Source organism: Cucurbita pepo, chromosome 1 (genome assembly GCF_057944985.1).
Source record: "Cucurbita pepo subsp. pepo isolate OVF chromosome 1, ASM5794498v1, whole genome shotgun sequence".
Lineage (NCBI taxonomy): Eukaryota > Viridiplantae > Streptophyta > Magnoliopsida > Cucurbitales > Cucurbitaceae > Cucurbita > Cucurbita pepo.
The window spans coordinates 11,710,222-11,723,799 of NC_141798.1; the positions used below are offsets into that span (position 1 = coordinate 11,710,222).

At 33.1% G+C, this 13,578-nt stretch overlaps 1 protein-coding gene across 1 annotated transcript; it reads right to left on the bottom strand.

The window, feature by feature from the left end:
- Positions 1 to 1,147, bottom strand: LOC147794762 (aspartic proteinase CDR1-like). Its single transcript, XM_087122865.1, has 3 exons — positions 947 to 1,147; positions 566 to 805; positions 1 to 420 (listed from the first exon to the last, which is right to left on the bottom strand). Exons 1-3 carry the CDS (start codon positions 1,145 to 1,147, stop codon positions 1 to 3), a joined length of 861 nt encoding a protein of 286 aa, XP_086978991.1.
- Positions 1,148 to 13,578: the final 12,431 nt, after the last annotated feature.

Sequence of the window (13,578 nt, forward strand, 5' to 3'; positions counted from 1 at the left end):
TCACAGATCCACGCCGCCGTCGAAGTGTAGAGTCATCACCAAATCCCCCAAATTATCTTTGTAGCAAAGAGTATCATCGTCAATGGCCTTCGACGGGATATGCCGCCGAACTTCGACAACCAATCGTCCGTACAATTCTTTGGGGAGGAGAGTCGACGGCGTGCCGGTATCGAGAACCGCATTTCCCTTGGCCGGAGGTCCCGACGTATTGTACGAAACGAGGGTTTTTCCGTCGGAGATTCCTGTGAGAGTGAGACAGTAAGATGTCTGGTCGGATGTTCTAACGAGTTGGGCTGTGATGACTCCGGGTCCTTTAACTTCAGAACCCGACCCGATAGAGAGGCTACTTGAGATTCTCGGGTCGGTGTTGTATGGCATCAGACAAAGGGAGAACTTTGTGCCGCCGACCGATGGACCTATCTGTGAATATGAATTTACATTAACTATAAGGTTTTGAACTTTATAGTTGTTTGATTAAGAATATAATTAACGGTTGGTTTCACTATTTAATGCGAATAATGTTTTTAAAAATATTAATAATAATTGAAAGTGATAATATATATACGTGAGAAACGAAGGAAATCGCTCCTCTTCCAAATCCGATCAATCCCATTTCATTGGCATTAAACTTATTATGTCTGCAACCAAACACCACCCCCAAAAACGGCGTCGTCGCTCCAGACCTCGAAGTTACAGCCATTTTTTCAGTCGCCAATTCTCCCTGCGTAGATCCGCTTCCATACCCATAGTCGTACTTACACGTGTCGGTGCCGGAGCATGCCGCATCGGACCCCCTCAAATGGCACTGCGGCGACTTATAAGAAAGGGTTCAAAAGGTTGACGATTTCGGAGGGTCGTAAATCAGATTCGTTTGCCGGTAACATTTCGTACATGGACGACACTGAACCCAAAATAAATCGCTGTCAGTGTCGAGGATTGCATGCACCTCCATCAGCGGCGTTCCGACGGCGATTTTCACTATAAATTCGCTGGTTTTCGGCCAAATTTGTGACTTGGCTGCCATCGGTGAAACGTTGCCGGGTGAGAGTCGGCATTGGATTAGTTCCAGCTTGAGACCACCGCTTTTGCCGGCGGTGGACTCGGCGATGGAAAGTAGTGCGAGAAGGAGAAATATGGCAGGCACCATGGGATTGCATGGATTTTAGATTTCTTTGTTTTATTTATACGCGTGAGAGAGATAATGACGTGGAAATTGAAATTATTACGTAGAACTAGGAAATGATGGCTGTGTTTTTGGTAACGCTCACTATTTTTTTTAATATAAAAATAGAATGTTATTTAAGTATTTTATTTAGTTGTTTCTATTTACTCAGATCTTATTAAATTTAGTTGTCGAACGAACAAATTCCTAAGACCCGTCAAGAAATTGAGGATATGAGACATATTTCCTATGCATCAGTAGTTGGTAGTCCAATTGATGGGAATGAACTCTTCATCCACGTAGCGGAAGCATTGAGAACCGTTTTGATTGTTATTAAGAATTAAAACAAAGCAATAAATAGAAGAGTAAGAAATCTACTTTTGTAGAAACCCTAGCTTGCAAAGACTCCTCGAAGTATTCCAACCATGCAGAAGTTCTTCAACATTCCACAATATCTTTCTTACTATGACTCGAACACAAGGTCAAGGCTTGTGAGAGCCTCTTGAAAGAAAATCCCAAAGGGATTGGGGAAAGAGTTTCGAGAATTCTCTAGTGATGTAATTTCATTCTCCAAACAAAGTGGGAGAGATTGATGTGTTTTTTTAGCTCAAGTCGACGGTCCTATTTATAGGGACTCTCGGAGAATATTTACTAAATAATATATTTGCATATTTAATATATTAGTATATTATACCTTATATAAATCATATTTAGATATTATAAGATATCTTAATATATACATTTAATTAATTTTAATCTTATTCAAATTTCAAATATATTTTTATTTAAGGTATCAAAATTAATTGATTTAATATTTAATTATATCAAATACAATAAATATTTTTTTTTATTATATCTAATATATTAAATATTACTTTACCCTTCAAATTAATATGTTTTTCCTCATTTATATTTAACATATCTATTATATTAAATATTAATTTAAGCACTCCAAATTAAATATATTTTCTCTATTTATTAAATTATATTTCAAATTAAATTTATTTTCTACTTTATATTTAATATATCTAATATATTAAATATCAATTTGAACACTCCAAATTTTCTTTCAAATAAATTGAATCTTTTAGGGTTCTTTGAGCTAGCAAGAGGACCTTATGGACCTACAGATTATAAACTCCAATGATATAACATTAATTAATTAAACTCCTTAATTAATTAATTTTTATTCATTAACTATAGGTCACAACACTATAGATCTAGAGTTGCGCTCTTATGCACTGTAGGACAAATTATGTCCATCGATATAATCATTACAAGTAAGTCGATCCTTCACGAGTTGTTCATAATTACAGTTGGGTCAAAAGTCCGTTTTACCCCTGTAATTACATCTTTCACCTTAAGTACCACTTATTCTCTAATGAACAATTTGTTTATGATCCAATCATAAACCAAGTCCCTCTCGAGCCAATGAGAGGGTGGGGCCCCATTGTTCAAGTCCCGAAATCAGCACTTAAGAGAACAACTCATCTACTTTCCTTATATGGAAAGGAGCGAATTCCATCTCAGGATATTATGTTCCAACTCCCTATTTGGTCAAGTCCCCAAAATAGTAGGCATATTGAATCCGCTAAAAGAGCCATTCTCACCCATGTAAATTAAAGGAGATGCCCTCACAGGCAAGAGTTCATAACTCACTCAAGATTAAGATCAAGTCGCATATGATCATCATGTGAAATATTAATCTTCTCAATTAACGGATTTATAAAGAGAGAGTAAATATTTCTTGGTCCAGTCTTATACAAACTCATTCTATAGAATACCCCCACTTACATGTCTCCAAACGAATGATTTGAATCAAATTATTTGTAACGATTACAAAGTGGACGGTATCAATAGTGTTACTAGGATAAGGCACTCAACCTTATCGATATACTGTAGACTTTTTAGGTTATTACTTGAACACGATCCTCTTGTATGTCTACCACATACTGTTCAAGATTACATTAATAACCTTGGATTTTCATACCATAGATAACTATTAAACTACAAATAAAATAATATAAATTATTGTTAAAAACTAAATAATTAATTACGAGGCTTTAGGGCATAAATCCCAACAATCTCCCACTTGCACTAAAGCTGGTGAGACATGTGTCCTAGGGCATACTCTATACCCAACATGTTCTCCCACTTGTCCTAGATAAGATGAGACATGTCTCGTAATCCTAGACATTCTAGATGACCCTCAAACACTTTAGTCTAGAGAGTCATTTTATATAAATCAAAATAATTATCATTAAAAATCATCTTGGTCATTACCACGCTGCTTTCTCTCAATATCATTCTTTATAGATTGATCTTTTATAATTTCCTTAATATTAGTCTTTGTATCACTATCATCACAATAAAAGTAACAAACTAAATCACATTTGAAACACCTTTCAAATGTTTAAGAAATTATTATAGTCATACAAGTCATTTTGTTGCTTTAAAAGCAAAAAATATTCTGATTTACCATACTTCACCATCTATAGTAGAATTGATCTTAACATAAATTTCTTTAAATTTATGTAACTAGTGTATCACTTAAAGATCAAATCTTTAACTCCATATACAAAATGAAAAATTCTCATTATCCATCGATACTCTGAGAAAACTTTAATTTTTCACTTAATGGTAATACCATTAGTTTAACTAATATAATCTAACTAACTGTATATTTAACGTTAATTCTCATATACGCATTAATTGTCTCCCATTCAGAAAAGACAATTAATCATACTCTCAACATTTGAGATTACTTATGATATTATTCATGTGACTTCATATTTCAATGATCATTATCATTCTTTGAAGTCTTGCATCAAATATTTGACAACAATTTTGTCAATAATACATGAGACAATATTAATGTTTATCCTTAAATATTTATTTTTAGGAGATACAGAATTATCCCAAATCATTTATTTGGAATTGGTTAGGTAGTCTATTTATGTTAGACGGACAGATAATGAGTAATGTGTCATAAACATAAAATTTGAGAAAATCCACTCACCAATAATTTTCTTGTTTTCACAAGCTCATTACAATTTATTTAAAGTCATAGGTTATCAAACCTTCTATTAAAAAATTTATAGGTTAAATTCATTTAAAAAATGAACTTTTACGTTTTGATCTTTAATAATAAATTCATATAATAATCTTTAATAGGAAACCTTCTGCTTTTGATCTTTAATAATAAATTCATATAATAATCTTTAATAATAAATTCATATAATAATATGGTAGATGCCGTCTCTTTAAATTTCTTTTCACAAAATAATTTCAAATATTCATTTAACCTATCTCATATAAAAATGAATTAGAGAATAACAATAGACTCTAAATAACAACATGAAGTCTACTTCAAGTTACTTTCTCCTATCTGTTCAACTCTTTGTCATGAGTCATGTTTTGAAGATCGGTATCTTTTTATCTATACATAATTTTCCTTTTGTAGATCCTCATATCCTATGAGTTTAATCTCATCAAGAACATCTACAAATCCCTAGATTTTATAACTTTAACTTATTCATCATCCCTCATAACTATTGGGTAATAAGCCTTCAAATTGGTCATCTAACATGACAATTTGAATTTTAGTAGGATTGAATCATCTCATAATTCTCCCACTAAGATGGGGCTTATCCAATTAATTACCAGGATCCACTTGATTCTCAAGGCAAATTAAATTGTTAACAACTTTTGTTCATTATTAGAGGCTTCACTTGGAACTATTTAATTAACACTATCTCACCTTATTAAAGGTGTGTCCTTCTATTTCAACTTCTTTAGAAAATTATGTTTGTCATACAAATATGTTTTTCTATTTAAAATTAAATAAAGGACTATTTTGTTTCTCTTTAGGAGTAGTCTACACTTAGGCATAATTTTGAACATATTTGTCTCAGCATATATGCTTGATTACAATTATTGAAGTGTCGTAAACTAAGTTTACTACATTTCCATAATCTCAAAAATTGTCTCAGACAATTTTGAAGGCAATCATGTTCACCATGCAATCCCTATTGCATATCCTAACCAGAGTTTGGTAATGACTTATAATTTTTTTTTAATACGTGACTATATTTAATATAGTCTTGTTTTATCCTCTTACATCACAATTTCACAAAATTGGATTATGCTTAGAGTTGAAAATCAATTCCACCTTCTATCAACTAAATTTAGTACACAATGTTCTCATACTATTCATTATAATCGGATCATAATGTCGTGATAGATTTACCAAAATAGATTTAACTTTAGTCTCATTTTTCTTGAACTTTTTTTAAAAAAAAAAATAGAGTAAGTTACATTTGATAAGGATACTTATATATTGAAATCATCCATCAGATTGATAAAATATTAACAATATTCTTTGACTTTTGCATTCAACAGACTTTTGGTCTTCCAGACTTTTTCAGTAAAGGCCCCATGATTATCTTGCATGAAAAGCGAGATCTAGAAACATGTAAACTACTTAACTCGAACGTTTAGAGAATTAACTTTTACTAGTCTTTTTATTGTATTCAATTTGACATTAATCAAATGAACTGCTAAAGACAAATATCATCTTTTGGAGAAAACAATGTCTTTTTATTCTTGATTCTCTAATCATGAATATCTCAATATTTCCTAGCATAGTAAGTGTTAACATTTTAACCCATACTAATTGTACTTAATTTGAGCCGAACATATTTTCAAACAATTTTGAAAATATAAACTTTAATATTTTGAAGTAACTCATACTATTTAAACTACTTAATAATAAAGTTTGGGAAATTGAATTTCTCTCATGGTTACTAAAAATATGTTAATGTCTCCTATTACACCTACCGAGATTGATTTCCTAATGTCAACCCGTAGAATCCATAGAATCTCCTACTACATCTTAATGTCTCCTACTACACCTAATGTCTCCTACTACACCTATTGAGATTGATTTCCTAGTGTCAACCCGTAGAATCTATTCTACCTCATCAAGTATTTTTCAAGAATTACATATAAATGTAATGAAGAACAAATCTTGATAGTAGATCTTATATCAACTATTCAAGTGGTCTCATTCAGTCTCCACCAAAAATTTAGTAAACTAAGTTTACTGTCATTTAGATTTTTCTTTGATTTTTCTTTCCATAGAGTAATTTAAAAAATTTCTCTAGGACTGTCCTCCCTGGTTAGGAACTATTTCCTATCATAATTTTAGTCATCAGTTTTTCTTGAATGGTTGTAATACTTAATTTCTAGATCATTTAGATAACTATCTCAATTTAGCTTTTATTGACTTAGTCATTTTCTTATCTTTTAGTCATGACATCCAACATGTCCAACTAGAAAACATAAACAAAGCTTTCTCATCCCCTTTGATTCACCAATCATATGCTCTTCGAACAATTCGATTCACATTGACAATAGGTCTGGAGAACATTTCTCAATAAAGAAAAAAAAAAATTATATATTACCATCATATAGTGCTAATATTATTTTTCCAAGTATTGAAATTTTCTCAATCTGACTTATCAGTAATGAAAATTAAACAATCGAGAGAATTTAAACATAATATTTGAAATATATAAAATATTATTTAATTACAAACAATCAACTATTCATTCAATTCAATTTCCGCATAAGAACAAACAATTTTTTAAAGTGAACGCTATAAACCATTTCTAATGCTATGGTACTTCAGTGATTTAGAACAAGTGTCGTAGGATAGGTCAAGTGTTCCTTCACTAAACTGAGACAATCTCAACCAAATATTATACTAGAATAACTCTTATTCCTATAATATTTAGTTACCATTAGTTCGGCCAAGAACATCATTAACAACCTTAATGATTTGTTTGTAAATGTAATCCATCATTTTAGATCTTGTTATTTTATCCCAACAAGTGCGGCCGTAGGGTAGTTCAAGTATTAGAAATAAAATTACTATCTTATCCTTTTCAAGAGTTCACCCTAATATTGACCCATGCAAACACCTTCCGTAGGGGGATGGTCCAAAAGCCGCCATGAGGCCCCTCATGGATCTCATGTTATGAACCAATGATGGAGACCATAGGATATGTTGACACATTTCATTCTCCCATTGACTATAAATACCTTCTCAATATATTCACCTTGATATTGACTCATGCAAACACCTTCCGTAGGGGGACGGTCCAAATGCCGCCACGATGCCCCGCATGAATCTCACGGTGTGAATCAATAATAGAAAACGTAGGATATCTTGACATGGTCCTTAATATCTTGATATCTTAACAAACGTCCTCTCCCACTAAGTATTTTGAAATAGGGTTTTTTATTACTAAGACAAATTAGGCTAATTTTATTTATCTAAGTTTCCAATCTACCCTTTCATAACCCTTATGTTGGTTGGATTGTTTTTAACGTGAATTACCAAGTTTTTAAACTATTAAAAACTAATTACATTATGAGCATGCTTAATGAAATTAAATAAAATTTGACTAATTGAACTCGCAGGTCAATTCCGAGGTAGAGGTGTCCATTTCTGTCAGCTTAAATACCTCAGCCTAGCTAGAACCTTCCTTAGACAGAGTTCCCTTATAGTCAATTTATACTTAAAAATTCATTAATCTTTAATTAACTATTAGTTACTAGACCAATGAACATACGTGAATTAAACGGCTTTTAACCCTATTAAAAACTTTACTAGATCAATGAACATACGTGAATTAAACGGCTTTTAATCCTATTAAAAACTAACTCACTTATGGAATAATTTTAAAATCCTAACATTTTAAACCTTTTAAAATCAAATTTAATAGATTACTAAAAAAAATTCTAATCATATTAGAACATACCCTAATCCTATTCCTATTGGATGCAATTCTAATTTAATATTCTAATTTATTTCCAAGTATAACAATTATAACAATTATACTAAAATGTATATGAAAATACATGCTTATTAGAAAATCATCTTAATTCTATTTGTTCAAATATAACATTTATATTAAAAAATAAATCAAAGGCATGATTATGCTTAATCTATGGCTGGTGCAATCAATTAATTTAAAACCACCTCATATGCATAATTAAATTAAAAAGAAAAAAAAAAGAAACAAAGCAAAATTAACCGGCATATTTGGCATATCATAGAAATTGAAATTGGATTAAATTACAATAATTTAAGTCCAATTCATATATGGTCTTCAATGTTTTACTTTTGGAACAATTCCAAATTTAATAGTATTAAATTTTAAGATCGGTCCATTATTTAACTCTTCCAAATGTAATAAATTCTTTTCTTTTGGAACAATTCCAAATTAAAATTAAACTTTAATATCTTTCCTTTTTAGTTTAACATCTTTCCTCTTAGAATCATTCCAAGTGTAATAATATTAGGGTTAGAGATCTTTATATTGGAACCATTCCAAATTTAATATATATTTTCCTTATTCTCCCCAGAACTTTTTCAAACAATTTTAAATCTAGAATTTTTCGGAACAATTCCAAATATACATATTTTCCTTTTGAAAAAAAAAAAAATCTAAATGTAGATCTTTTACTCATGGAACAATTCTAGATGTAATAAAATTAAGGTTTCAAAAAACCTAAACTATACAACGAATTGATGAAAGTCATCATCGCCGCCGTCGTCTCTTTTCAATTTAAAATAAACCTAATCATATACATTTGTCTAACAAATCGGTAAATCTAATACCACATCGATATGCCAAAAAAAATCAATTTTACAAAAGAATATTAGACATATCACATATGGTTTGAAATCAAACATCCACCATACTACTTTTAATTTAAAATAAAAATCAATAGGCTCTGATACCAATTGAAGGGAACATCCACGTAGCGGAAGCATTGAGAACCGTTTTGATTTTTATTAAGAATTAAAGCAAAGCAATAAATAGAAGAGTAAGAACTCTGCCTTTGTAAAAACCCTAGCTTGCAAGACTCCTCGAAGTATTCCAACCATGTAGAAGTTGTTATTAAGAGGATATTTTGGAGATATATTTTAATAATCAGTTAGAATATATCTAACATATTTAGGGAGTTGTTAGTATAGATTTGATTGACCGTATATTTTATTTATTTACAAGATTTAGTTAGTTATATATATTTTTTTCTATTTTTAGGTATTAGTTGATAGTTTGTATCCTATTTAAACTTGGTAAACCTGAATGAAGATCATACTTTAGATCCCAATTCTATTTCTATTTCTCATTCTTAACATGGTATCAGAGCACCAATCTTGGTGTTCTTAAATATCAAAAATTTCTTCATGGCGGAATCATCCAAATCCAGCTTCAAAATTTCGGATGTTGATTTAACACACCTTACTATATTCATCACTCTGATCAGCCAGGATATTCACTTGTTCCAATAAAATTAAATGGAGCAAATTACCAATCCTGGAGTAAATCAGTTATGCATGCTCTTATTGCCAAGAAGAAAATTGGCTTCATTGATGGCACAATTGAGGAACCGTCCCAAGATGCAAATTCAACCGAATTCGAACTCTGGAATCAGTGCAACAGTATGATAATATCTTGGTTAACTCATTCCATTGAAGCAGATATCGCTAAAGGCATTATTCACGCCAAGACAGCTCATCAAGTGTGGGTTGATCTTCACGATCAATTCTCACAAAAGAATGCTCCAGCAATTTTTCAAATACAAAACTTGATAGCAACGATGTCACAAGGAACCATGGCACTGTCAACATATTTCACCAAGCTCAAAGGACTCTGGGATGAGCTGGAAGCGTACCGCACACCATTTACCTGTAATCAACGTCAAATACATATTGATTAACGCAAAGAAGACAAGTTGATGCAATTGCTCATCAGGCTCAATGAATCTTATAAAACGGTGAGATCTAACATATTGATGATGTCTTCATTACCTAATGTGAGGCAAGCCTATTCATTACTTGTACAAGAAGAGATGCAGCGTCAGGTAACTTCTGAACCTACTGAGAATTTCTCGATTGCATCAGCAGTGCAGAAGAAAACAATATATTCAAAATTCGCCAAGGACAAATCGTGTGAACACTGCAAGAAAAGTGATCATACAATCAATGAGTGTCGAATTCTTAAGTTTCACTGTAAGTTTTGTGATAGAAGGGGCCATACAGAAGATCGGTGTCGACAGAAAAATAATTCTGGAAGGACAAGACAAGTCAATCAACACAATAATCGTGGATATCGATCATCTGCAAATATGGCCGATGTTTCACAGTTGAATACAGAAGAACAGTCACCTAATTCCATTCCAAAATTTTCTTCTGAGCAATTACGACAGATAGCACAAGCCTTATTTGCAATCAATCATCACCCTTCTGGTAATTCTGACAATCACATCAATGTTGCAGGTTTGTTTCCCATATCTACATTATCTATTAACTCTGCGAGTTCTAATTCATGGATTCTCGATAGTGGAGCTACGGATCATATAGTATCAAAATCTTCTGTTATGACTGAACACTGCCATCATGTCTACAATAAATTTGCCTAATGGAGAGACAGCACGTGTGTCACATACTGGCAATATTTCCCTTAGCCCTAACCTTAAATTAAACAACGTTTTATGTGTGCCTTCATCAATTTAAACCTAATGTCGATCAGCAAACTTACCAATAACTTGAATTGTTATGTCATCTTCTATCCTGATTCTTGTGTTATGCAGGACTTGGCTACGGGGAAGATGATTGGCTAGGGTAAACAATTTGGAGGTCTCCATCATATTTCTTCATCTCCAATCAAATCTTCAGCTCATCAAGTATCTCAGTCATCTGATTTGTGGCATTTACGCCTAGGTCATCCTTCTTTTTCTCGTTTTAAATTTCTAGCTGATCAATTGCATCTTAATAATGCGAGTTATTCTCATAATTGTAGTATCTGCCCGTTAGCAAAACAAACTAGGTTGTCTTTCCCAAGAAGTTCAATAACAACCCATTCTGCCTTTGATCTGATACATTGTGATGTTTGGGGACCACATAAAATTCCTACCCATTCTGGTTTGCGTTTTTTTCTCACTATTGTTGATGATTTTACTCGATGTACTTGAGTTTTTCTAATGCAACATAAGTCAGAAGTACATCATTTGTTAATGAACTTTGTTAAATTTGTTCAAACTCAATTTCATACTACTATCAAGATAGTTCGATCAGACAATGGGACTGAGTTCCTATCTTTGCAACCATTCTTTACTTCTTGTGGTATTGAATTTCAGCGCACTTGTGTCTATACTCCACAACAAAATGGAGTCGTAGAACGTAAGCATCGCCATATCCTAAATGTAGCTAGGTCTCTTCTTTTTCAATCACAGGTTCCACTTAATTTTTGGGGAGAGTGCATTTTAACGGCTGTTTATCTTATAAATAGAACGCCATCACCATTGTTATCTAACAAGACACCCTTTGAAGCACTCTACAAACGACCACCTACATTTCATCATCTTAAAGTTTTTGGTTGTAAATGTTATGCAACTATAGTACATCCTAAGCAAAAATTTGAACCTCGGGCAATTCCTTGTGTTTTCGTAGGATATCCTTGTGGTCATAAAGGTTACAAGTTGTATGACATGCAATCTCACAAATTCTTTATCAGTCGTGATGTTAAATTTTGTGAAGATGATTTTTCTTTTTCATCAGCTTCACAAACTTCGACATTAGCTCCTTCGACTCCTGTTGTACCACTTCATGATCCATCCTACGAAAACATCCATCCTCCACCTTCTATTCCTTCACCTCCTATTCCTCCTTCACCTTCTATCCCTTCACCTACTACTTCGTCGTCTCCTCCACCATCTCCAGATTCGCCCACTAATTCCAATCCTATCCCACCTGATACATCAGCTCCACTCCGACGTTCTACTCGTACTAAACAACCTCCAGCTTGGCATAAGGATTATGAGATGTCTTCTAGAGCCAATCATTTAACCTCTAGCTCAAGTCCCGGCACTGGCACCAGGTATCCCCTTCATCATTACCTTTCATTCTCTCGTTTTTCTCCTACTCAACATGCTTTTCTAGCTCTTATTACATCCCAGACAGAACCTAAAACCTATGACGAGACAGTTGGTGACCCGTTATGGCAGCAGGCTATGAATGATGAAATTGCAGCTTTGGAACGTAATCATACATGGTCTCTCGTTCCTCTACCACCTGGTCATAAAGCTATTGGTTGTCGTTTGGTGTACAAAATTAAATACAACTCTGATGGTTCTGTTGAACGTTATAAAGCTTGACTTGTAGCAAAGGGATACACTCAGGTTGAAGGTATTGATTACACAGAAACATTTTCCCCTACAGCGAAACTTACTACACTTTGTTGCTTACTCACTGTTGCTGCTGCTCGAAAATGGTTCACCCATCAGTTGGATGTTCAAAATGCCTTTCTCCATGGTAATCTAGACGAGGAAGTTTATGTCTTTACCACCAGGTCTTTGCCGACAGGGGGAGAATACAGTATGTCAGCTCCATAAATCTCTTTATGGATTAAAACAGGCTTCTCGCAATTGGTTCTCCATATTTTCTACAATACAAAATGTAGGCTACACTCAGTCCAAAGCAGATTACTCCTTGTTTACTAAGAGTAAAGGTACTTCTTTCACTGCAGTTCTAATCTATGTTGATGATATTCTGTTGACAGGCAATGATCTCAAAGAAATTCAATATCTCAAGACTAGTTTACTCCAGAAATTTCTTATCAAAGATTTAGGAAATTTGAAATATTTTCTAGGCATTGAATTTTCTCGATCTAGAAAAGGAATTTTTATGTCTCAAAGGAAGTATGCTCTAGACATTCTTCAAGACACAGGTCTTACAGGAGCACGTCCAGACAAATTTCCTATGGAGCAAAATCTGAAACTTTCTTTAACTGAAGGAGAGAAGTTGAATGATCCAAGTAAATACAGACGGTTGATTGGTAGATTAATATATTTGACCGTCGCTAGGCCTGACATAGCTTATTCAGTTCGTATACTTAGCCAATTTATGCATGAACCAAGAAAACCACATTGGGAGGCAGCTCTTCGAGTTCTAAGGTACATCAAAGGCACTCCTGGTCAAGGACTCCTACTGCCATCTGAAAACAATTTAAGATTACAAGCATATTGCGATTCTGACTGGGGTGGTTGTCGAACTTCCAGACGGTCTATTTCTGGGTTCTGCATTTTCCTCGAAAATTCAATTATTTCTTGGAAGTCTAAAAAGTAGACTAATGTGTCAAGATCATCAGTAGAAGCCGAGTATCGAGCTATGGAAAATACTTGTTTAGAGTTAACTTGGTTAAGATACATTCTTCAATACTTGAATGTTCCACTGTCCGAACCAGCATTATTATATTGTGATAATCAAGCAGCATTACATATAGCAGCCAATCCAATTTTTCATGAACGTATGAAACACATTGAAATAGATTGTCATA